This window comes from Vigna angularis, chromosome 10, assembly GCF_016808095.1.
Source record: "Vigna angularis cultivar LongXiaoDou No.4 chromosome 10, ASM1680809v1, whole genome shotgun sequence".
Lineage (NCBI taxonomy): Eukaryota > Viridiplantae > Streptophyta > Magnoliopsida > Fabales > Fabaceae > Vigna > Vigna angularis.
The window spans coordinates 26,413,543-26,439,035 of record NC_068979.1 but is presented as its reverse complement, the minus strand read 5'-3'; the positions used below and the strand labels follow the sequence as shown (position 1 = coordinate 26,439,035).

The 25,493-nt window shown below is 29.4% G+C and overlaps 1 protein-coding gene across 1 annotated transcript; it reads left to right on the top strand.

The window, feature by feature from the left end:
- The first annotated feature begins 14,104 nt into the window (after window positions 1–14,104).
- On the top strand, window positions 14,105–20,970 carry LOC108335781 (uncharacterized). The gene is made up of 4 exons (XM_017571930.2): window positions 14,105–14,646; window positions 16,883–17,109; window positions 17,455–18,271; window positions 18,514–20,970. Exons 2-4 carry the CDS (start codon window positions 16,885–16,887, stop codon window positions 20,709–20,711), a joined length of 3,240 nt encoding a protein of 1,079 aa, XP_017427419.1. The 5' UTR covers window positions 14,105–14,646; window positions 16,883–16,884; the 3' UTR covers window positions 20,712–20,970.
- Window positions 20,971–25,493: the final 4,523 nt, after the last annotated feature.

Below are 25,493 nucleotides of genomic sequence, written 5' to 3'. Positions count from 1 at the left end.
GGAGTTTTAATAATCTTCTCAAAGATTTCTTATTCAATACATATCATAAAGTCACAAATTTTCCAACATAGAAAAAGGTTCATTACGTTTGTTTGTTGTAGGTCATACACAATTACAAGAAAAATAAATTTACATTTGTTGTATTTATAACAAACGTAAATTTACATATGTTATAGCAACAGTAAACATAACATTTTGATATAGTTTTTTCTTAGATCTATATGAAATTTCTTCTCTTTTTCTTCTTCTCCTTCTCATTCTTCTCCTTCTTCTTCTTCTTCTTTTTTCTTCTCCTTCTCCTTCTTCTTCTCCTTCTCCTTCTTCTTCATCATCAAATTAAAATCATGTTTCATCACGCATGCAAAGGAAGAAAATAAAAAAAATGATTGTTCATGCTTCATCACGTATAGGCTTACAATGCAAAGGGAGAAAATCAGAAAAATGAAGTAACATTCATGTTTCATCATGCATACACCAAGATAAACGGAGAAGATGAGAATAATCAACCTCAATGTCAAAAATAATTGCGGGAAGAAGGTTTCTCAGTGCACCGCACACCACAGAGAAACAGAACGCAAGCTAATACCAATGAAGACCCTAGAGTGGTTGAAAATCATGTTGCCGTCGAGAGCACGGTTTATGTTGTTGTTCGTGCACTGTGAATGAGAAAGTGAAAATGAGTATCTTTTAAGTCATTACATCTTACCTCTCCCCATCAAACGTAAATTTTTATTTTTATGTCTGATCTGTATAGGTTAACCGTAAATTTACGTCAATCCTATATGCGTCAGACATAAAAATAAAAAATGTACATTTAATAGGAGGGATTAGATGTATATTTTGAAAAATTATTTTCAAAAATGTCATTGCTCATTTTTCATGTTTGATATCTCCTGGTTAGACGTAAATTGGTTGACATAATAAACTTGTTTTGTGTTAGTGATCCAATAAACTTTTAACCAAGCATTCTCAAAGAAAATTAGGTTTACATATTAACTAAATCCTTATATGTTTTAAAACAAGTTAGTAGGTAGTGGTTTGAAAAACTAAATTCTTAGCTAGTTTCATTTAATCTAATTCAGAAAATTATTTATTTGTTAAAAAAATTGCAAGTACTTTTATGCATTGCTTTTGCTTCTATATGTAGATGACATTATTCTTGATAGAGACTTCTTGACTGATATTGACAACATGAAGAGTTTCCTAGGCAAAGCTTCCAAAATTAAAATCTCGATCCGCTTAAGTAGCTTGGCCATGAAGTTTTTCTATCAAAGAAAGGAATACACATTTGCCAATGAAAATATGCTCTAGATATTTTAAGTGAAGTTGAAATACTTCCTAAAAAGCCTTTACTCCTCTTTGAAACTAAAGTGTTTTTTCATGATATTGAATCTTATAGCATACTCATGAGAAAATTGTAATATCTTACCAACACATATTCAGACATCAACTTTGTTCTCCACCTCCTTAGGCACCTTGTTCAAGAATCTATTATTCAACACATTCTTTAATATGTCAAGGCTAACTTACACAAGGATTATTCTTTATTATTGATTCTACTATTCAATTAAATTCAAATTGGGTTTCATGTCCCAAAACTAAGTGTTAAACTATTGGGTTGTGTATTTATTGATCTTATTTCATGAGAATTCAAGAAACAAACCACTGTGTGATGGTCGTCTTTTGAAGTTGAGTATCAACCCTTGCCCCTAATCCTTATGAGTTGTAATGTTAGGTTATCTTATTGTGATTTTTATATTTAACCAAGTGTTACTACTACTTTATATTGTGATAACGAGGGAGTCCGACATTTGCTTACAATCCTACTTTCCATAAACATATCAAACATATTGATATAAATTGCAATGTTATTCGTGAAAAACTTCAAGTCAACCTTTCTACCTTCTTTCTATTCGTTCATCCTATCAGCTAACAAATGTTTTTACCAAATCTATAAATAATACTAATTTCAAAACCATCATTTTTAAACTAGGTCAATGAGTACACATTATTCATAATGTATATAACCTATCATTTAACTTTTGTTTGTATTTGGGTTCTTATATTATTGTTTAGGAACTGGTCCTGTATTTGAACATATAAGTTTTCCTCTCAATTTTCCATTCTTTTATGATAATTAGTTTTCTGTTTTAGCTCACGTTTTCTTCTTTTCTATTATGCATTATTGATTTCAATATGGACATGTCTAAAGGAGTCTATGATTCTCAAGACTCATTGTTGTAACAGTGTTACTCTCTAAAAAAATATTATATTAATTTATTTTGTAAAGTGAGACCGAAATGAAAATATTCAAAATAATACAATGAAATTAAAAATATAAAAATAACAAAAGAAAACTTTTAAACTATTTCTAAATAATATATTTAATGAATGTTTTGATGTAAAACTACGGATGTCGTGTTTGGAAGAGTGTTGCCACAACAACATGTCCGTCATTTAAAATCGTGTCACTTGGTCCTTGTGATGCAGAAACTTCTTCCAATTACTTCCAATAAATGCGGAGAGAGAGAGTGTTGAAATAAGTTACAACGTTAGTTTCCAACGTGTGCCAAGGTTTGATTGATTACTTTTGGAGTGCAATTTGCAAAATGATCGATCAGATGTGATTTTCAAATATTTTCCATGATATATCAATTAATGATAATTTACATTTAGTTGTATGATTAAATATAAATTACTAATTAGATTTAAATGTAATTGAATTCTTTATTATTGTCATAAGATTTAACTATTTTGATCCATTATTAGTAAACTGTTAAAATTGACTTAGGTGTGAGAGGTAGTCACAATTTTATAATGACCTTAAAATCCATATCAATTTAGACATATATCGTGCATTAAAATGCATTATATTCAAGAGAAAAACAACCTCTTTTAGCTTGAAATATAGAATGAGATATTGAGAATATGAGTCACATGAATTTTGATGATATATTACTATTTTACAATAAAATTAGAAGAAATAACAAGTAGGAAGTTGAGCTGCAGTCACTAATGCTAAGCAATGGAAGAAAAAAAAAACACAAGACAACATATTTTAACCTTCTAGTTGAGCATGATAAACGAGTTATAGAGGAAATCCCTCTTGTAGAGAGACAATTTGAAGCACCAATGCATGAGATTGAGGAATTAAGAAAACTTTTTCAAGAAGGAAAGTTGTAAGTGTTGAACACCAAAATAAAAGGGTTAACCTTGAAGAAAACCTACATATGAAAAAAACCTGTGGTTAAACACGAAAGTTAATATTAAGCATTGTCTAAAAATTTAACATAATTGGACTAAAATGATTATATTTATTCATTTTTAAAATTCGAGAACGAATCAAAGTTTTAAATAAAAATAAATTCTAATTTTGAGCCAAAGTTTAAGGATTAAAAACATACTAAATATATCAAAGTAAGGATTTCTGAAAAGTAATAATGACTTTCAAAGATTTTTTTGGATGGTGAGAGAGCTAACTAATGATAAATTTAACTATTATGCAAATAAATTTTATTATGAGTTGTTTGGTATTACATTTGTTTACTATTTTTCATGAATGTATTTACTTAATTTTTCTTTTTATAATAGGCGTTTTTTTTGCCTATAGATACAATATAATTTTATCATAGATTTGATATAATCTTTTCATGTTTTTTTTTCAATAAAGTTTTTATATAATGACAGTAAAGCTTAGCACGATTATAGAGAAGTGGATGTTTTTTTTTCATATGTTTTTTTTTTTTGTGGGAGGCATTTTCTTTATTACTAACAAAAGAAAAAGAAAAGAACTACTGTGGTACAGATTTTTTATTAGAAATACGTTAAACTAATTATACGAACTAATAATTACAAATTGAACAATTGTCGTTAGAAAGTATACAAAATAAATCTAGACTTTAGACTTCTTCAAACTATAAACTTTTAACATTTTCTTTTCAAACAGAAACTTCTATTTTTATTTATTCATTCACTGAAGTTATATATAAACTCACTTAAATTTACAATTTAAGAAACAAGTAGGATTTATGACATTAAAAAGGTAATTAAATCACAAATGATAATTCATATAGTAATTCTCCCGTTTTATAATCATCAAAATTTAAAATTTAAATTTAAATTTTTAAATATTTGATAAAATATACCAATATTTGTATCAACAAATATCATTAGGATAAGTTTTCACTTGACTATGATACCTCACAAAACTAGCTTACAAGGTGACGTTTACACCCACTTATATATTATAAATGAGCTTTATCTTTAATGGATGTGAGACTTTTAAGCCGGTTTTGAGGGATTGAATTAGACTTAAAGTCAACTTCTTAATATGGTATCTTCTTAATATGGTATCAGAGTCACGTTAAAGCCTATCTTAGCGAGATTTGTATGAACATATTATTTTACCTGCTATCGGGTCACCCATTAATATCTACTTTTATGCTCGAGATGTATATACTTCAGCGTGAAGGAGGTATATTGGAAGCCACATCGACTAGAGATAAGGTCAATTTAGAGTATATAAGCCAATTTTGTGGGATTGAGTTAGACTTAAAATATAATGTAATATATAAAATTTTGTAATATTAAATAAATTTAAAATTTTTCATAATTTGAAACTAGAGCAACTATTTTAAAGCATAAAAAAACTATAACAGTTATTTTAAAGCGGGGAAATAATTGATAATATATGTAATATTAATCTTAACATGATTTTGAATTTGAATGTAAGATTGTGTTAGTTTCTTAATAAATTTTTCAATTCAAAAAAATTCTAACAAGTTAAAAATTTATTTTAACATTTAGAAAAATCTAATAAAAATGGAGTTAATCCACATCCATAATTAATCTTTATTCCAACCGTATCTTTTCTCTTTGAAAAAACTTCACTAGAAAAAAATGGAAATCCGTCAGACTAACAAGAGTCAATCTTTTTTAAGCTGAAAATGATTCCGATAAAAGAATTTAAAACAAAAAACAAAACAAAAGATAAAAAACTAAAAAAATCATAATTTTATAATTTTTATTTATTTAAAATTTATCTTAAAATAGAACTCAAATCTTACTTTTATAAAATGTATTGGAAATGTGTTGTGAAAAAGAAAATGTTGTAATTGGAAAGAGACATTTTACTAAATCGATTAGTCAAATTTAAAAGAAAAATAGTTATGAAAAAGTGAGTTGAAAGATTATAATAACAGAAAAAGAAAGACATAAATAGAGTATTTGTTTGGTGGAGGGTATTATTGGATTTGACATTGAATTAATATTTAACATCTAATAATCTTTTCATAAATTTTGAGCCAATCAACAATCTCATTCCATTCCCCTTTCACAAATTTAGTATTAACAAGAATTAAGTAACATGATATTGGTTTGAGTAAAAGTGGTTTAGCTAAGACTGATCCAAAATTCCATTGAGAACATTGAAATTAAAAAGGGTTTTGAAAGGAAAAATAAAAAAGTTTAATTGTGATGGTGGTAATTGAATTTGAATTATTGTTTGGGTTGGGTGCCATAATAAAGGGCAATTAAACATTGTAATGAAGATGGTTCAACCATAAAAGCACCCATGTGTGGAACCATTTTTTTGTTTATCAAATTAATTATAACTAAAAATGCTCTCAATGTCAATATTTTAAAAATTGATCTTAAAAATTAAAATTAAAATCATATAGATTGCAGGGGTCCACTTAGTATTGTTTTTTTCTAGGTCCTCGTTGTAATTTGATGTGGCCACAGGGGCATTTCCATTAATACAAAAACTTCTAAAATAACCTCTTTTTTCCCAGAGTTTCAAGGGGCCCACTTGTTGTCTGCTGCTGTATGAGCCAATTGAAAACAGTGCTTATAAATGGCAGTTTATTCAACTCTGTACTCTTAGGATAGAAAATATTTTAATATTACTAATAAATTAATTAACAATCAGTTTAGACAAAAAAAAAAGGTTAGATTTGTCAAGCTTTTATTGTTGTGGAGTCGTATACACATGTTTACAATAAATCTTGTTATCATAGTTATGTTGACTTCATTGAATTTAGTTGCTTATATAAAAGAAGGTAGAAAATAAGGAAGTAAAATAAACAAAGGGGGAAAGAAAGAAATAGAGTAAAAAAATGAGATTATTTAGATTAAGAGGAAATTTCATGAGAAAAAATTGAGAGTGATTTAGTAATTTATTATAACATATAGAAAAAGATATTAAAATATTTATTATCATATAAGAAAAGGTATGTAGAAATTTATTTTATTATCTATGGTTATTTTGTTGATAAGTGTATAAAAAGTTACTTTTTATAGTCATTTGACATTGTTAACAAATTTATTATGTTGTCAAAACGTGCATAGAAGTTATTGTATTTATTTTATTTTTAAACTGATTTTTTCTAAAATGGAAATATATTTCTATATTATTTTTTCATTCTTAATTTTATCCTTTTATAATTCTAATTAATTGATTATTTAATAATGTAAAGAATTAAAAAATGACATTTTGAAAGTAATAATGGTTTAAAAATAGCAAAATTCGATTATTTTAATATTAAAATGTTATAATATAAATAGTTTGATATGAACAAGTTTCATAATTTTCGAGCATGCATGTCTCTATAAATCACTTTTCTAGAGTTATCTAACTTCTTTTTAGGAGTTATTATCCTTTGTTTGTCTGATTAAAGAATCGAGACTATAAGATTGATCCTTGCAGTGAGTTCTTCAATTTAGACCGATCAATTTCTCCATTTGAGTAAATATAGTTTCAACAAATTTTCTTAGTCTTTTTTGTTATCTATTGCATACTAGTCTTCTTTCACTTCTATGCATCTTTTTTGACATCTATATGAGTCCCTGTTTATCAGTGATCATAACAGTTTGTCCTAATCATTTTTGTGTTGTTCCTATGTATATATAAGGCATCTTGTGAGTTTGAAGAAATTTGAGATTCCTTAGAGCAAGTTCATATGTATCTCAGGTAAGGGAAACTAATTTATAGTTTTTATGTGATTAATACCTGGTAATTGCTAATTGTATGCATGTATGGTATTTTTTTTGTATGATTGAGCTGTGTGATTAGAACTTGATGAATCGAAATTGAAATTAGGGTTGTAGTTTGGTTTATTTGAATTGTATGATGAAATTGGAAATGTTGCCTTATTGGTATTTCATATGATGTAGTTTGAATCATTGATTGTCGTGTAATATGAATTTGGCATCTCTATTGGATGTTAGACTGAATTTGTAGGGTTGGAATGACATAAATCTACATAATTATGTTTCGTAGAATTATGCATACTTTTTGGGTGAGAAAACACTCGGTAGGCGAGAATATACTTGTTGGACGAAGCCAAAGTCAGAGAGATATTGACTTGGGCGAGAATATACTCACTGGCGAAACCAAAGTTAAATAACTCACTGAACTCATTGTCATTGGACGAGAATATACTCATTGGGTGAGGTCAAAATCAAAGTCAAAGAGCTATTGATTTGGTGGTTGTTGAGTGAGGATACACCCGTTGGGTGAGACTAAAGTCAGAGAGCTCTTTGACTTGTCAGTGGCTAGGTGAGACAAGTCTTTTTGAGCAGCTTTGGGCAAATTTAAGTTTATTATTTCCAGTGTTATTCTTGTTGGGCAAGTTTTCTGGTTATTTTCCAAATGTTCTTTTATGCATTACTCGCTAAGCAAATATTTATTATCATTGAGTGAGATTAAGAAAATCTAACTCTTTTTTTTATATATTTTCTTTTGGTATGTTTAATGTGTGATTTTTGCGAATATCAAAAGGATGAAACTAATGTATATGTATAATGTCGTTTATTATTAATACATGATTATGGTTATGGACATGTATGGTAATGGTATTAAGAGAATTTCAAAGAGAAATTCATTGTAGTGATGATCTTAATGTATGCATTGACATATGCGGGGTTAGAAATGAAGTATTGTGAACTTTAATAACTATTCACACCAAATAGAGTAGAATAAGTTATTTGGTACTTTAATAACTATTCACACCAAATAGAGTAGAATAAGTTATTTGGTGAAAGTTGGTCTTAGGCGCAAAGGGGACTTATCTTAAAAGCTGTATAGGGTGATAACCCCTTTGTTTATGACTTTATAGAGCATAAATACCATTATAAGTGCACGCCTACGTTGAAGCTCTATGTCAAAGGCATGTATCCGAATAATGGAATCTAATGTCAATTGTTTGTGTGAACGTATATACATAATTTGTAATATTTTTATACATGTTTAGTTTATAATTGATGTAATTTAAATATTTTATGAAAAACTCTTTTTGTGCATTAGTTTACCCTTTCTTTTATACTATTTTATATGTGTTTTTCTTTCCTTTGCGATGATCATCTTATCGATGTGAGTAGATGAGGGTAGGTGTTGATGTGTCTTTGATGGAAGACAATGATGATATCAAGTCGTTTTTCTTCAATTTGGAGTAGTTATTCTATATAGAAGATTTATAAACTCTAAGTCATTCTTAGTTGTTTTATATATATTTTACTTATGCAATTATTTGCTTTGGATGATAATTATAATTAGATATATTAATATATATATATATATATATATATATATATATATTTTTTTTTTGAGACCATCTATTTTATTTTATCAATCTTGAAATGTCTTATTTCTATCAATTATAAGCTACTAAAAATGAAATGTTACAAATAAATTATTATACAATAACATATATTTAAAGTAATCACTTTTTATTTTATTTTTTCATTTTTCATTTTATCCTTTTATGATTTCTAATTACTTAGTCATTTAAAATTATTAAAGAATAACTTACATTTAAAGCATTAATAATATTTTTATACTATTTCTTTTATTTTAAAATTTATAGGTACTATATATGTTCGAGGACATCTCGACACTTGTTTAGATGTCCTCAAATCTCATGGTCTGAACCATGCAAGGAAACGACATGGCTAGGTACACATCGGTAAGAACAAGAGATATATGAAAGTATCTCAACCACTTACACTTAGGAATAATCAATCCTCAAGATTTGACCATGAAACATAACAGTATGGTCAAATACATGTTGGCCAACAATTACATTATGTCGGCATGGTGGACTAGATGTGAGCCAAGTAGAGTCAATATGGAAAACTTATTTAAGGTGGTAATTAAGGCACGCTTAAGTAGATAGATTGAATAAAGGCTAATCAAGGTAATTATCCACATGGGCCAAGACCATCTAGGTAAAAAGCCCATAAACATAGTATAAATAGAACGAAATATATGGTAAATTGATTACGTTCGTTATTATAGCATTAATTACCTTCTCACATACTTAGCTAATTTGAGCATAAGATACTTTTCTACAAGCACAACCCCTATTGGGCTAACAAAGAACAAGTACTTTGACATAGTTGTCCCTCTAAAGAGTTGATTTTACTTTTTTATCTATTTAATTTGTTTTTAAATTGCTTTACCCATAAAAATGGACATATATTTCAACTCTATCATTTAATATATAATAAATTATTGGTTTAATTTTTAAATGGCACTATTAATTTCTCTAAAGTTTAAAATCTTCATATATCAATCTCTAACACAAGCATGTCTAAGTTTGAAATTGTTTTATTAATCAATCACATCCCTAAAATTATTTTAAAATTAGTTTATTCTTAAAATAAATAATTACTTCGTGTTTCTTTAATTACACTTTAACCATAATTAAATTTTTTTAATGTATTTTCAAAATATTTCTTATTAAAGAATAACTTATTTTTAAATTATTAATTCTTTTATTTTTCTATGCTCTTTTTCATTCTTAATTTTATCCATTCATAATTTTTAACTGCTTTGTCCTTTAATAAATTATTAATTTTAACTTTTATTTATAGTATTAATTCCTTTTTTATATTATTTTTTATTTTTAATTTTATTGTTTTATGATTAAACAAGTTTGTACATACATTGATGAGACAAAAATAGCAAAATCCATAACACGAGTTTAACAATGCACAATAAATGAGTATATTCATACATTAATTAGATGAGTCTAAGAATACATTAATTAGACAAGTATAACAAAAAATATTATTCACATTTATTGATATACTAATTAAACAAGTTTAACAATACACATTAGATGAGTCTATACATACAATCATTAAACAAATATAGCAAAAAACATTAGATAAATCATTCCACACAATGATTACACGAGTTTAGGAATACCCATTAGACGAGTTTGTCCACATACTAATTAGATAAGTCTAGCAACAAACATTAAACGAGTTTGTGAATACACTAATAAGACAAGCTTGGAAATATACATTGAATATGCGAGTCTATTATACACATTTAGACTATTTTATTCAGTCACTGATTAAACGAGTCTTGCAATGCACATTAAAACAGTATGAACATACATTGACTAGAGGACTATGTTCGTACATTAATTAAATGAGTATAGCAAAACATAGTATATGAGTATGTTTATACATTGATTAGACATGTCTAGTAGTATACATTAGACAAGTCTATCTATACATAAATTGGACGAGTCCATTAATATACATTAGATGAGTTTGTCCACTCATTGATTTGTAATACACATTACACAAGTCTAAGCGTACACTGATTAAATGAGTCTAACAATACATATTAAAAGAATATAGCATAACAATTACACAAGTATAACAATACACATTAACGAGACTATCCATACAATAATAGGATGAATATAACAAAAACAATTAGACAAGTCATTCCATATGTTTATTACACGAGTATAAAAAAATTTATCAAACAACTCTAGGAATGCATTGATTAGATGTAAAGCAAAAAAAATTAAATGAGTCTAACAATATACATTAGACGAGTCATTTACCTCTCCAGGTTTACACCAAGTATTTTTATCACTCTTGGTTCCTTAGTCAACACGACTAGTTCGAGCTTAATCACTCTTGGTTTACAACAAGTATTTTTACCACATCTGGTTTCACCCTAGACAACACGTCCAGAAAAGTGTTTTAATTCTCTTTAGAATTTAATAACAAAGGTAGAAGTGGTAACTCTCAAGGAGAGGATATAAATAATATGAAGTGTTTTATATTTGCTAAGATTTGTCTCTTAGAAGATATTAAGCTTTAGACGATGTATGAACACAACAAGCTTAAATTCACTTTTTCTTTCTATATGATAATTTGTTAAAGACAACATCGTTTATGTGCCCAAAAGCTCTCATATTTTGAAGTTTAATCAAATAACATTAAAGCAAGATAATAATGAGAAAACAATTTAAGGTGAAAAATGTTACCCAACCGTAGAAAATCAAAAAATTTTTGCAGAAAAGTTATACTACACGCATCTACAATGCTACATATTAAATGTCAGAAAGTGGACGTTAGAGACAAAGAAGATATTCACATAATGTTCCTCATTGAAGAAAAGTCTAAAAAGATCGTACAACCTACTTCAAGAAAATGACTAAAAAGACATGCTTGCTCTAACAAAGTTGACTTACCTAACGGTTGCTATGAAAAGAAGAAAGAGAAAGCACAAGTATCAAGACTATAAACTATAAACTCAGTCTAACGGACATATATCCACGAAGCCTATAAATAGAAGATCTCTCAAGAAGAAAATCAAGAGGATGACTTAAGAGCATAAAAAATGAAAAGCTTATAACGACATATTCATCCTGAAAAGAAGAAGAGAAAGAACTCAAGGAAAAGAATACATCTGAGCTTAAGCAAAGAGAAGATAAGAGAAGGGAAAAAGAAAAAGAGATACTCTCAAGCTTCATTGTTATATTGCTCTATGGTCTTGGCATTGGATAATGACTTGTTGGTGTTGGGCACTAGTGGGCTGAAGTTGGCGTTGGTTCTTGCACTGAGCGCGATCATGCTTTATAAAAGGTTATCAAATTGGAAATTAAAGTTGTTTTATAATCTATGAAGATTTTCTTATTTGGTTATGATATCAATAAAAATAATTATATGGAGAATTGCTTCATTAAACATGTGTTAATGTAAGTATTGAGTGAGAGTATCAATTTTAATCCATCTTAACTCTATTAAACTCATATAAAGATTAGAGTTTAAGTGGTGAAAGTTGAATGAGGTTCCTATCCTGGGATTTTGGTTTGAAAGAGAATCCATCTAATGATGATACAAAGAATTAACCTTATCATGATATATGTGAGCCAAGTGGAGCCATTTTGATTATTTTTTCTTGACTCCACTATAGAGAATTTCTATGACAGGTGCATGACTTAATGTGCATTTGGCTCAATACGTGTTCTTCTGGAAAGTGAATCTAGATATTGTCAAAAGTCTTGACAATTTTTTGATCTGATTGAATGATTATATGTATTACAAAGTATGAATGAATAGTTAAAGTTTGTGCTAATTTATCTTTATAATATTAGTATATGATAGAACTTTATAAAAATTAATATGCACTTTTTGGTTGGTTGTTCACTTGCTATAATCATATGATTCATGTAAGCAGATGATAGTGCACAAGAAGGAGATGCCCATAATAGAGGTTAAAGATGGAAGAGATGCAAAATGTATTGTGTTTTCAATTATATATATATATATATATATATATATATATATATATAATAAAACAATTTAAGAAAATTATTATTTTTTAATTCACTTTACAAAATTGATGAAAATATCATAAAAAAAAATAAGAGAAGAAATTTTTTTTATGAAATAAGTATTAACATTGGAAAAGGAAAATTAGAAAGAAGAGAGATTTTTTTTCTTAGAAAGAGATAAAATTAAGGAAAATGGAGTGAAGGGTGGGGAGAATAACATTACATTTTCTCCTTAAATTTTCAAATTAGTTTCTTAAGTCTTCAGAAATCTAGTTTCTTGACAAAAATGTCTTAGACATTATATATTGTCAAAATAAATATTTAAAAAGGAAAATAAACATGTGTTAAATAGGATAGAGGATACAAAATTAAAGTAAATGGTTATGTAAATAAGATGTAGTTATTAATCATACAAACAAAAAATATTTAACTAGGTTTAGAGATAGAGGACTAAAAAAATTGTATTCAAAATATATGAACTAAAACCATGATTCTTAAATGTAGAGAATGAAAAACACATTCACACGAAAATTTAACAGAATAAAATTATTTAAATTTTCTAAATAAAAATTATACAAGTATTTATTTGATAACGTTAATATTTGATACATATTATTTGTGGTCAGTTATAATGAGGCAGCATAAACATTACATTATTTATTTAATTAGTATAATTGCTAGAACCTTAATTACATCATTTAATTCAAAAAGAAATGCATTTATTTTCAAAGCGAAATTTATGTTAATTATAGAATGACCTTATTGTTAACATTTTTGAATATTTATAAAAAAGCAAAATAATCTATTCTCCTTAATAAGTTATTCATGTTAGCAAATTTAAAATATATTCAATATGTTATTTAAATGCTTTTTATAGGAAATTTAATCACCATGTATGCATGATAAATCTATTATTATATTTATATTAATAATATTATGTTTTTTTAATATAGCCTCATTATAATTAAATTTGTTTTAAAAAACATGATATAATTTAATATATATAATTCATATAAATATTATTTTTTCCAAGTGTAACTCAGTCAGTAATTTTATATATTTTCTTATCATTATGATTGTTATATTAAATTTTGTTAAGATTAAATAATGAGTGATTAAATTATCGATGTTTTGTGTGTTTAGAAAAATATATATTATGTTAATTTAGAGGTATAGTCGTTTAATTATTTAAATACAACTATGGAAGATATTGAATTGTATAACTTTTTAACAAAAGTCCATATGTACTTATGTATGTTTAAATGTTAAAATATTAAGTATAATAGTATGAATACTTATGCTGAAAATGTTCTGTTATCTTTTAATGATAATAATAGACAGCATATGATATGTTATTTGATCATTGATATGGTTAGGAAAAAACAAGGAAGATGGAGAGAATCTAGAAATGCCCATTTGTTTGTGATAAATAAAAATATATTCTGAAAAAATCAGCCAAAAAATAATTTTTATTTTTATATAATATAAATGGTAAAGGAAGGTTAAGAGAGAGAGAGAGAGAGAGAGAGAGAGAGAGAGAGAGAGAGAGAGAGAGAGGAGTGATGAAAAAGCAGAGAATAAAAAGAGACCGGATGTTGACAAATTTCATGTCACTGTTCTTAGAAGGTCGTTTGTTTGTGTGAAGATTTCTTATCTGGGATCTCTCTCTTTAAAAATGTTTCTCTCTCTAAGAAAAAAAGGTCCATTCTTTCTTCTCCTAATTGTGTGAGTCTTCTTTGAGAGAGAAAGAGAGAGAAGGAAGAGTGGCTGGCCCAGCAGATCGAAATCTCTTCTTTTTCTTCAACCTGATGACGATCTAAGCTCTTTCAATGGTGTTGCAACAACACCCTCTATGTTATTTTGTCTTATAATTATTATTGTTTTTAGTTCTAGTTACCCTTTTGGGCTTCAAATAGCTGGAGACTGAAAAGGCTCTGAATTTTCTCTCTCTCTCTCTCTCTCTCTCTCTATCTCTCTCTCTGTGATTGTGTTGGTGCTTTGAATGGTGGAATCTCTATGGGATTCTTGAAAGAAGGTGTTTAGAGGATGTGGGTCTGAGGTAAATTTTCTTTTACTCTCACTGGATTTTTTTTTATTAATTTATGTATTTATGTATGGGTACATATATAATTTTTTTTTTTCACTTTGTGAATGTTGGTTTTGTTTGTTTATTTTCGGTTCTTTATTGACTGTGATGAAAGTGGAGAATTCCTTGGATTCTGTTGTTGGGGAGATTGTTACTCCAATTAACTCCGGCGCACAACTGTTTTCATTTTTAATTAGGCTTTGAATTTTGTTGACGGAAAGTTCTGATACTTAATTTTAGGCTTTCAAATGCTTCTTCAGGTTGAAAGCATCCACAGCTGTGTTGGTTTAGATAATTGCTGTAGTGGATCTGGTTAATTGCATTTTGTCATTCATTTGTCTGTGTTTGGTCCTTCAATCTTTATGCCTCTGAAGTTTGAATTGAAGTGAGGGACCAGTGTTCCCTAAAATTTTGGGTTACTTTATGATGTGCCTTGTTTGTAACTGCTCTGGAGAATTTTCATCTACTATTTACAAAGGTTTTGAAAATTTCCCAGTCCTGAGATTAATTGGTGAAGTTTGAATGTGTTTCATGCATGTGAAAGCTTTGACAAAACTCGTGTTATAGAAGGTTGTCTACTTTGCCAAGATTTAGGTTTATTGTCATCACTTGTGCTTGTGCTGCTACCTTTATGCATATATTTCAGCTTTTGTTTGCTTTGTTAGGATAATCAATGAATTTATAAACCTTTTCCACTTTCCTACCAAATGTGGTTTTGTGGATTTGGTTATTACTTCCATGGAGTGATTATTACTGGCAGGGTAATGGTTGTGTTCAACTGTACTAGTTGACCTATGGCATTCTTGCGCAAAGTTCTCAACAACGAAATATTCAAATACACTAAGAGAATCTAGAGGGTATTCAATATAATGAAGTGTTTCCAGATTGGGGTAAAAGAGGCCATTATATATTGTTTGGATCAGTGCGTTAGATTGACTTCAAATTTATTATCGCATCTTTAGCGAATTGTGGGAGGTTTGCTGTTTGTGGATGTTGTCGGTTTGTCATTACAATAATAATAATCCCTATTATAAATCTTTTGACGTGTCAAAGTAAGCAGTAGAGTAACGGTAATGCATTTATGCATTCAGCGGTTGAAAATCATCTTTTCAAGGGTGTTGCATTCCTATCTACTTTCCTAAGCATTGGTAATTTGCCCATCTACATCCCTAAGCATTGGTAATTTGTGAGTTCTAACTGGTTGTGATAATGTGAACTAGTAATTGTTATGTTCCTTTTATAAATTCACTTCAAATTTATTGTTGCATCTTTAACAAATGATGGGTGGTTTGCTGGTCAATGATTGTTGTCGATTTGTCTTAACAATAATAATGATCCCTATTGTGAATCCTTTTGTGTTAAAAGCCAGCACTAGTGAAACGGTAATTCATTTACGTATTCAGTGGCATAAAATCCTCTATTCAAGGGTGTTTCATTTCGATATGCAACCCAAAGAATTTGTAATTTTGTGAATTCTCAACTGGTTATGGTAATATGGACTAGTAATAGTTATATCCTACAATAATTTTTAATATATTATATATTCTCTATGGCTAACATGGAAATTCTTAAATGCTTGTCATTCCTATTCTATATTGGATGAAGTACATACACATTTTCTTGTACCATAAAAGTTGATGCATGATGTTAAAAGTAGTAGCTCTGATTCATAGAGTATTTCACAAAAATTAGCTCAAGTATCATCATGCATTTAAAGGCTTTTAGAATTAGTGACTAAAAAATTGACATTGCTCGAAATAGAAAGAAATAGATCATAATTGCAACTGGTTAAGATTTAAGATGCATGTCATAGGAACAAGTACATGGGAAGGAGTGAATGGGGTTTTATAGGCGGGGATTTACTTTGAAGAATCCAATTCTTTGTTTTGACACCCCTATTTCTGAGATAAACTGAACTGAAGTGCAGAAATTCAATCTATCCAATTCTGACCATGTTCATCTTTGTGTGTTGAGAAGTTTACTAAACCATTCAAGTGGAATTCAATTTTTGTTAAAAAGTGAAAGTTTCTGGACATTCTATTTGTGAGATTCCTTGCAATCATTCGATGTTACATTGAGTCTGGATTTGTGTTATCCAGTTGTTTGACTGCTTTTTATTGATGGGGTTTGTGGTAGTTGATACAGTGCAGCATCTGAAATGTTAATTTGTTCTCAAATACTGATTTGCATGTTACTGATCAATCATCAGGAATGGGAACCAAAGTTCAGAATCTTCCAGGATATTACTCAATGAGAGATCTTAATGAGGAATCTAGCAGTTGTGGCTGGCCTCTATTCTATGGGGATAAGTCGCTCTCAAATGGGCAGTACTATAATAGTTATTTGCCAAGTTCTGCAACAGATGCATGTTCTGGATATGATAGGGATGCTGTGAAGCGGATGATGCTTGAGCATGAGGCCGTATTTAAAAATCAGGTAGGAAACTTCTAGTTTCGGACTTTGTCCTCATGACTGCCGCATGAATAATTTGTATGGTGTGGATTCAGTGTTTATGGATTGAGTTTTATTGGTTCATTTTTTGTTGTATTTCTTTTCTTTTTATGCATCTGAGAGATCTCTGTCTTAAACTGTGTTATGTTTCAGTAGTTGCAGAAGGAGCTGATAACTCAGTAATTTATCATATTATGTTGCAAGATTAAGTTCACTCAGTTTTAGATTTCCTATAACATGGTTCAAGTGATGTTTTTTTTAAGTTTAATTTCTTTTGTATGCCATGATTGTTGAACCTTTTGATATATTTAAACAATGTATTTCAAGCAGGTCTATGAACTTCACCGTTTGTACAGAATACAAAGGGATTTGATGAGTGAGGTTAAAAAGAAAGAACTAGACAGAAACCAGATACCGATTGAGGCATCGTGTTCCACAGGTCAAATGGCATCTCAATTAACAAATGATGCCGGACAAAAGTGGCATATTCCTTTGGGAAATTCTTGTGGTGCTAAAACATCTGTGTCAGGAGTTGAGGGCATTCATTCTCCTTTGGATTCGATGAAAGGGATTGGCAAACAAACAAGTCCGTTTCCATCCCCAAATGGATGTAGTTCGAAAGATGTTGAGGTGCTTGAGTCCAGACCCTCGAAGGTGAGGAGAAAAATGTTTGACCTTCACCTCCCTGCCGATGAATACATTGATACTGAGGAAAGTGAAAAGCTCAGTGATGAAAAGACAAGTGATCCATCTTTCTTTCTTCCTGATCGAAACTGTAAAAATGGGAAGGAGGGTGATGGGGAACATTTTTGTGGCAATGGTGAGAAGACTGGCAATCAAGAAGACACTTCAAGATCTGAGCAATCTTTAAGGAGAAGAAATGGTTTGGCTGACTTAAACGAACCTCTTCAAGTGGAAGAAACATACAATTCTCCTTATGTTCATGTTCTGGACCGTAATCCCTGTCAAGGGGAAGCTGAATGTTCTGATCTCTACGCCACTCCCAAACAAAAGTCAGAGTTTTTTGGTTTATCTAGGGAACAATTGCTCAACTCAAATCATGGAACTGACAGTTGGACTCAAAATAATAGTTATTTGGAGAACAATAGGGGTGGAAAAGGGTGGTATCAATCAGTACCCGGGGCAGGTTAGAGAATGAATTACTGTACATTATGCACTTTGTTGCCTTTCTTCTTGTTTCCTGTTTATAAACTATCTTTTAGTAGTAGTAAAATTGAATCTTTTTTCTCCAAGTGAAATTTAAATCTGTTTCCTTTGTGTTTCTATATTTTTGTAGTACATTTGTCTTTCTTATCTGGCAACAATCACCATTGATATTTACTTCTGATAATAATTATTCCATGACATTCATGTTGCTAATATTGACAGGGAAAGCTAATATCAACACACAATCTGGTCCACACGTCCTCAGACTGGAGAAATCACCCTTATCTTCCCAAACAATACAAGATGCATTTAGCAAATTTCATGAACCTGCATCTGATTATATAAATGGTCGAAACAAGGCTGCTGACATCTGGAGGGAAAAGACAGTTAGTGACTTGCATATCAGTGAGAGAAATCATGAATACTCCATCAACAAGCATCCTGAGTCTGTGATACCATTACTTAGACCTGGTCTTTTTGCAGCTGCTCCTTCCTCTGATTTCTCTAAGTCTTGGTCTCATTCAGCTTCTTCTTGGGAAATGGCCAATAGCAGCCTAAGCCAGAGGTTTATGTCAATTCAGACACCTCCATGTCATGCATCTGGTGCTTTGACTAGAATTTCCCAGTCACAAAGCAATGGGATATTGGAAGAATGCTGGCCTCTGAATATGAATTCCAAGCCTAGCACAGGTTCTCGTTGTGATGCACCTCTACAGAATGGATTTTTCCCTGGGTCTTCTTCTGGCTCCAAGGAACCATCAATGAACATCTCTTCTATTAGCTACGACTATCTCAATCATAAAAATGACTTTAAGATAATTCCCGATCACTTTGTCAATAATGTTCCATCCAAATCCTGTAAGGGTTCAGATTCAAATTGTAATAACAATAAGTCTGGAAAAGATATTGATTTGAATGTTCTGCTTCCGAATGGTTCATCCAACAACTTTTTTCCCCAGTCAGGCATTGTTGGGATAATGGATGGAGAACAGAAGAATGAGGAGTGTCATGTTGCGTTACCCTGGCTTAGAGGAAAGACAACATGTAAGAATGGAGTACAAAGCTCTGCAGGAGAGTCAGGTTTATTCCATGCTGCCTCATTGTCCAACAAAGATGAAACTGGAAAGGGACCTAGTGGACAATTTATGCACAATATAACTTCAGTTTTGTGTTCTAATGACATTGAGGTGAGGAGGACAGAGGTGTATGAAAGCTCTAGGGATAAGAAAATTCTTGGAGTTCCCATATTTGAGATGCCTCGTATTTCTGCCAAGGAGTTTTCCTCAATAACTTCTCAGTCTGTGTCAAATCATAATCCATCTGATGTAAAAGCAGTGGAAAATAAGAAAAAACAGATATTTGATATCAACTTGCCTTGTGATGCTGCTGCTGTTGAGTTGGATAAAGAAGCATTCACTGAAACTGCTGCTAGCAAGACAAGGTCTCCTACAAAAGCAGACTCTAGAAATCAAATTGACCTGAACTTGAGTATGAGTGAGGATGAAGGATCTTTCACAACTATACCAAGTGACAATGTAAAAATGAAGGCAGATATAGATTTGGAAGCCCCTGTTGTTCTTGAGACAGAGGAAGATGTTCTTTCCGCAGAAAAGCCACTTGAAACTTCTCTACAATCATTGCAAGTCCTAAAACATTCAGTTGAACAGCCAAAGGATAATGAACTTATGACAAAGGCAGCAGAGGCAATTGTTGTCCTGTCATCTCTTTCCTTCGATGAAGTGGATGGTATGACCAGTGAAAGTTTATCAGAATGTCCAAAGGTGGACTTGCTAAACTGGTTTGCAGACGTAGTTTCCTCATGCAAAGATAATGTAGAGGGAAATTGTGATGTTTCAAGGGAAAAAGATGCCGAGGACAACGACCAGCGTTCCTCAGGAGGATTGGATTACTTTGAGGCAATGACATTGAACTTGCCATACACCAAGGAAGAAGACTACATGCCCAAGCCTCTTGTTCCTGAAAACTTCAAAGTGGAAGAAACAACTACTTTGTTACCAACTCGGACACGAAAGGGGCCAGCAAGGAGAGGGCGGCAGCGAAGGGACTTCCAAAGGGACATTCTTCCAGGCCTTGCATCTTTATCAAGGCATGAAGTAACAGAAGATCTTCAGACATTTGGTGGGATCATGAGGGGAACAGGTTATTCATGGAATTCAGGATTAACTAGGAGAAGCTCATCTAGGAATGGTGGTGGCCGGGGAAGGCGACGGACCCAGGTTGCCCCCTCTCCCCCTACACCGGTGGCAACAAATGAAACTAGCACCCCACTGATTCAGCAGCTTAATAACATTGAAATTGCATTGGAAGATAGAAGCTTAACAGGTTGGGGCAAGACAACAAGGAGGCCCCGCCGACAAAGGTGCCCGGCCGGTAACCCTCCATTGATCCAGTTAACCTAATCACTACTAAGAGGCTTAAAACTTTTAGATGACAGTTTATAGAGGTAAGCAGTGCCGGTTTTTATATTAATGGAACACATGATGTTCTCAGGCATGAGGATTTCTCTTGTAAATTTCTTCAACCCGTATTTGGGTATATGCTTGATTCTCAGTCTTTGGGGTGGTAACAACTTGTATTATTCTTAAATAATGTTGCATGATTTCTTCTCATTTTTTCTTTATAGAACTGTTGAGATATATACAGTGTTCCTTCAATTCACCACTCTCTCACATTCTAGGATTTTTATCAATGATTTTATCATTACAGCCTCACTCTGCATCAGTTGATCCTTCATTTTAATCTAATAGCATTTATATTAGCTTACATTTCTTGATGAATTTATTAGCCGACATCTTAGTGTATTAGATTTGTTCCTTTCTATGGATATGCATGGTCATATTGTGGTCCCAAAACACAGCTCATTTTGTCGTGTAATCATAGATTTAATAAAATGTATTTTGTTGTGTAATCATAGATTTAATGAAATGTTTGTATGTCAAGGAACCGTAGGTATAAATTTTTCCCTTTTTTCCAAAGCATGTGCAAGGTTTTCTCTTCTAGTTCTATGGTCCATTTGAAGCTGGTCAATGGTAGGTGGAAGGAAAAACTGATGAAACTTGTCTCATGAATGTTGGAATCTCAGAAATATATCATAGTTTGAGGAACACACAAGTAAATTATAAAATATTGGAGTATGTTGCAGTCCCAAGTAAATCTGAGAAAAGATATTTTTTACAATTAAATCCATGTTTGAGCTTAAGATGACCATCACTAAGTCATAAGTGGGAGGTGCATTTGTTCTCTAACTTAGTATATGTTTTAAGGGTTTCTTCTTCAAAACATGTTATAAGAGAACAAAAAATAAGCACAATATAAGGAGAAAAAAGGTAGCATTACATACTCTATTAACAACAACATTGTCTCTGTTACCCTTCACAACTCTTGAGAAACAAAAAATATCTATAGATACTCTGGAAGAATAAAATAAAAATACTATTTTGTAGGTAAAATTATTATATGTGAAAGTTAGATTGAGAATTTTTTTTCTTATTGGTTTCTCTACAAAAATTATTTTCAATTTATCGTGATTGCAACAAGATAGAATTGCAATAATAAGTAAGATGAAAATGAAAATTAAGAAGAATAGAAATAAGAATGTTTGAAAAATGAGTAGTGTTGTATATAAGTAAAATAGAAAGCTACAAGCTTAAAATGATTATTGGTTCTATAATTTCCTCTACCCACATGCTGCAGGAAATAGGTTGCAAATATTAAAACACTCAACATATTTAAAGAATTGTATTCATAATAATAATTTTAAGATAGATAAATAACTTATATTTTATGTTTTTTTTTTAAATTATACAAATTAATATTATATGACAAAACTAGTAAATATTACTTGTAGTTGTCACACTGGAAGTACAATAACATCTAATTTTTAATACATGAAAAATACTAACTCAAACCTATTTTACCTAACTAAAATCACATTAAAATCTACTTTTAATTGCATTCTAAATTTATATAAACTATTAAACTTGACAACTCAATATTCATTTCAATTTTCTATTTCATTTGTTTGTGTTCACTTTATTTCTTTATGAAAATATAGTGAAACTAATCTCATCTGTTATGTAGAGAAAGGTACATGAACAATAAAAGAAGATAACTGAGGTGAAGCTTTTGAATGGTTGACTCAGAAAAACCAAAACAGAGGCATGCTAACATGTTTGTCCACCCTCTGGCCATATTAGGAAAAGTCACATATATGACTGAAAAATGCTCTTCTTTTGTTCTTTTACTTTTCTCTCTTTAACTCAAAAAATAGAAAAAAAAAATAAAAAAGAAAGAACAAAGGTTGTGTGGTCTTCTTTGTTTCCTTTTTCTGACTTGCTACATATAAGATTGGTTCACATGGTAAAGACAAGAAAGAAAGAAGAGTAATCAAGACAGGATGCCAAACAGAATTGTTCACAGCAAGTGCATATTCTTATTTTAATGTGTTTGTCTATTTTCTTTTTTATTTATTTTTCTATTCTTTAAATCTTTAGTTTGATTGGTAAAGGAGCAGAAGAATATCTTAATTAAAATAAGTTAGACAAGAATAATCCCACACATGAAAGTGACAAGAGACAAAAATATATATGCAAAAAAGAAAAGAAAAGAAATGTCATTTTTTTTATGCAATTATTGTTTTAAGTTGTATATTGACCACAACTTTATTATGTTTTGTTGGACTAGTGTTGATTATTACAAATGGCATAATTATTGTAAAATAAGAATTGTGTTATTTATTTATTATTTTTAGAAAAGAGACCTATTCCAAGGAGAGGAGAGATGACAATGACTTATTAGAGAGGGCAAAGAGATTTTGGCATCTTAAATTGTCTATGCTCCAAATTTCTACAATTTTTTTTTCCTTTGTGTTTTCATCTTTTGAGATAGAAATAATTCTTTTATTTTTTACAAGAAAAATAAAGAAAGAGATACACATTTATTAATATCAACTATCTTGTGTATTTTCATTAGATAAATATTTTTAATAATTTATAAGAAACAATTAATTCTTATCAGTTGATAGTTCTATAATTAAAAAAATGGTTACCTTTAAAAAAAGGTTAAATAAAAACAAACAATTAAATTTGATAAAAAAACAGTTACTTAAAAAGTAAAATTAATAAAATAATTATTTAAATTTTAAAAAACTTTTATTTAAAAGATAATATTAAAAAATAAATATGAACACAAACAAAATAAGGATCTTTATTATACCTCTATACCTATAGAGGTATAGATACGGTAATATCCATCTTTGTTATTTTATTTATAAATATTTTTTAATTTATTATTTGTAAGAAATTCTTTAATTTTTATAATTCAAAAAATTTAATTTTAATTTTAGTCAATGTACTATTTTTAAATCAAATAAGGAAACTGAATATTATTTATTAAAAATATGAAGGAGGTTAATATTTATTCAAAAAAAATTTAAAAAAATTGCTGAATATGTATTTTGAAACCAGAAAGAATGGTAGGACTATTTAACATAATTTTGAGGAAGATAGCTATAATTTTTTAAAATACAATATCCATTGAAAAATAGATGTTTATACAGTAAGTTTTATTTATACACTTCTGTTAATGTGCTTCTTAATATTTCAAAATCATTTATAAAATGAATCTTGTTTCAGATCCATGGTTGTTTCGTCTCAACGTTTACCAAGAATTCTACAAGAGGAAAAAAGATAAAAAAAAAATATTTTCCTATATTTTACTAAAAACCTGTTGACCTAAAAGAATGATCTGTTGAAAAATAGGTTAACTTTTTATTTTTAACATATTACTATAAAAATCTATATAATGAACAAGTTAAGTATTATAGAAATAAAATTAGAAGATGCAGAATGATAAGGTTTAGATATAATAAGAGTGTTAAAATAAGAGAAACAGTACAGAGAAGAGAATGAAATAGTATAATGTTATTAAGTGTTGTGTGGGACATAGAAAGATGGTATAACAGAGAAAAGAGAAATTTGGATTGGCTATGTCTCTGTTCAGTTGTTGTTATTGGTACTTCTTTCTTACCATAAAATAACATAATTTGGTTCTGTTGTTGTTCAGGATCTTTCTCTCTCTATCACTGTTTTTCAAACACAAAATAGCCAACGGTACTTTTCTTGTCATACATTCATTCTCCAACTTCTCATAATTCACATCCCATTTCAGTGCTCTGCTGTTACTTTTTTTTGTCCTTTTTTCTTTCTTTCTCTAATTCAATCTTCTTCCTTCACCAAATCATTCACTAATTAACAACACCAATCTTTCCCTATCATTTATGTACTTCCAATACTTTTAAGTGGTAGTTCTTAAAAAGATAAAATAACTCAGATTTTTTTAAATTATTATTTTCAGTTTCTACAACTTCTTTTTAAAGCTTTTGTTAAATCCTTGTTTTATATATCAGTCTTTGTCATTACTTTTTTTCATTTTAAATTAATCTTTTAAAAATAGAAAATGAAAGTAAAAATCCCAAGCACTAAAAAAAATAACTAAAAAGATTCCAGTTAAATAACTAAGGTCATGTTCTTTTGAGTGGATTTGAAGATAAATTTTTTGAGTGAATTTGGAGGTAAATGAGAGTGAATTTGGAAATAAATTTTTTTAATTTGTCACGTCAATACAATTCTATACTAATTCTCACAAATTTTATTTTCAAATTCACTCTCATTTACCTTCAAATTCACTCAAATAAATAACAAAAAATTTATCTTCAAATCCTCTCAAATCCCCTCCTTCAAATCTACTCAAAAGAACATGATTTTTCGTACAAAATCAAAAGTCGAGTTTTTTCATACAAAAAGAGAATAAAATATGATTTTGTTAGTATATAAGGACATAAAAAGGAAATTTATTTTTACAAAAGAAAAAGAAATAAAAGAAACAAGGTTTTTTTTATATATTAGTTTATCTCAACTCCGTATTATAGTTAGTTTTTGAAAATTATAAATTTTATTAAAATCAAACCTTAGAACAAAACTTATTCATCATCTATTTACAACAACTATATTACAAGTCAAATTAAGTGCATCAATTAATTATCAAATTGAAAACCAAGAAAATAATTATGAAATTGAAAACCAATAAGAACATACTAGTAGTTAATTTAAATCAAGCATACTAATGCACTAATTGACCATTGTAAACCAACAAGATCAAATTAAAACTAATCATTCAACCAT

Bases quoted from the DNA above. Each gene is read 5' to 3' on its own strand.
- LOC108335781 (XM_017571930.2), top strand. From the start codon at position 16,885: ATGGGAACCAAAGTTCAGAATCTTCCAGGATATTACTCAATGAGAGAT. The intron at 17,110-17,454 runs GTAGGAAACTTC...TATTTCAAGCAG, and splicing joins AGGCCGTATTTAAAAATCAG to GTCTATGAACTTCACCGTTT. The intron at 18,272-18,513 runs GTTAGAGAATGA...TAATATTGACAG, and splicing joins TCAATCAGTACCCGGGGCAG to GGAAAGCTAATATCAACACA.